This window comes from Echinococcus granulosus, assembly GCF_000524195.1.
Source record: "Echinococcus granulosus chromosome Unknown EG_S00202, whole genome shotgun sequence".
NCBI lineage: Eukaryota > Metazoa > Platyhelminthes > Cestoda > Cyclophyllidea > Taeniidae > Echinococcus > Echinococcus granulosus.
In genome coordinates this window covers 43,332-44,585 of record NW_020170582.1, presented here as the reverse complement: position 1 = coordinate 44,585, position 1,254 = coordinate 43,332, and the positions used below count along the sequence as shown (strand labels likewise).

At 37.8% G+C, this 1,254-nt stretch overlaps 1 protein-coding gene across 1 annotated transcript in view; it reads right to left on the bottom strand. All coding sequences in view use genetic code 11, as the record gives it.

Annotated features, from left to right (window-relative positions):
- The window catches only part of EGR_10251 (hypothetical protein), a gene marked incomplete at both ends in the record, with an annotated part of 15,250 nt that overhangs the window by 5,611 nt on the left and 8,385 nt on the right, over window positions 1-1,254 (bottom strand). Inside the window, one exon of the mRNA XM_024499500.1 lies at window positions 1,034-1,124. Within this exon, the coding sequence (XP_024346086.1) occupies window positions 1,034-1,124 (91 nt within the window). The remainder of the gene's footprint in view (window positions 1-1,033; window positions 1,125-1,254) is intronic.

The following is a 1,254-nucleotide window of genomic DNA, read 5'->3' as shown; positions in this document are numbered from 1 at the left end:
AGAAACAATGATTGTACGGCAAGTCAACCGTACTTTTAATCTAATGCTGCCCATGGCCGGTTGCCTAGGTGACCAGATGCTCAAGCGCGTTTTGCAGAAATGCTCACGTGTTTCATAATCAGAATCTTGCCACGCTCTTGTCTTGGCTAAAAATATGACTGGGAAACGCCTAGTTTATGTCAACATTGGTTAAAAACGGAAACCATAGTTGACCGTTAAACTGTGCTGAAAGCCTCACAGCGCAATCGAGCCTAAGACATTTTCGATATGACTGAGATGTCTCAAGCAGTCTGGATATGCGTATCAATTTACTCTGATGGTCTGATCAACTGTTAATGGAAGGGCTCAAGATTATTTGAACATACTCTCACAAATAAAGTCCTTTACTAGGCGATTAAGTGGAAATAATTAAGGCATATGGCAAAATGCAAAACCGTTTTGTAAGGTCCTCAAAAACAGTTTTACCTAAATGTGCAATTCAACTGACATATTTATTCTGCATAGATGCGGCATAGTTTTTTTTATTATATGTAGATGACGCTTTAAACTCTGATTTCCTTTAAACTTCGGTGGCAGCTGGCTTGTTGATCCAGGCATTCAAATGGCGGAACATCAAGGATTTCTTAAAGAACAAAAAACAAATTTAACCCAAGGGGCCCTTTAAATCGTACAAAATAAGTGTAAAATTCAATGTGCTAGTCATTTAGTATGGATAACATCGTGGCGAACAAACCAAGGGATGGGAACAATCACATGCATTTGTAAGCCGTGAAGTAAACCTGCAAATCATGGTAACTTGCGCGTCTTTTCAAATTTATTAATTGCATTCAACTTATGTTATAAATTTAGGAACAAAAGCAAGATTGCAATCAAAAATGGTTGTAAGTTGAGAAGTTAATATTAATAACTGGCTCATTAAGACAGAGCGCGCATGATAAGGGTAGTATTGTGGCACAGAAAAGTGGCTGAAATACAAGTCCTAATGTTTCGCTGACAAAGGTGTAGCTAGTGTTGAACATAGTGCGCTGCTTACTTGCCGGTGTGCACATTTGCGGTGAGAGGAGTTTGATTACACCAACCTGACCATCTGACATTTCAAAGACGTGGGTGCCTACAATCTTCATCTGAGTTAAAATTCAGTTTATAAATAAAAAAAATTTAAAATGGGATTTGTTTACGCTAGCTTATCAAAAGATAAATTCCTTCATGCAGGTTTTCCTTGATTTGATATATCCTTCTTCGCTACTTTTATTG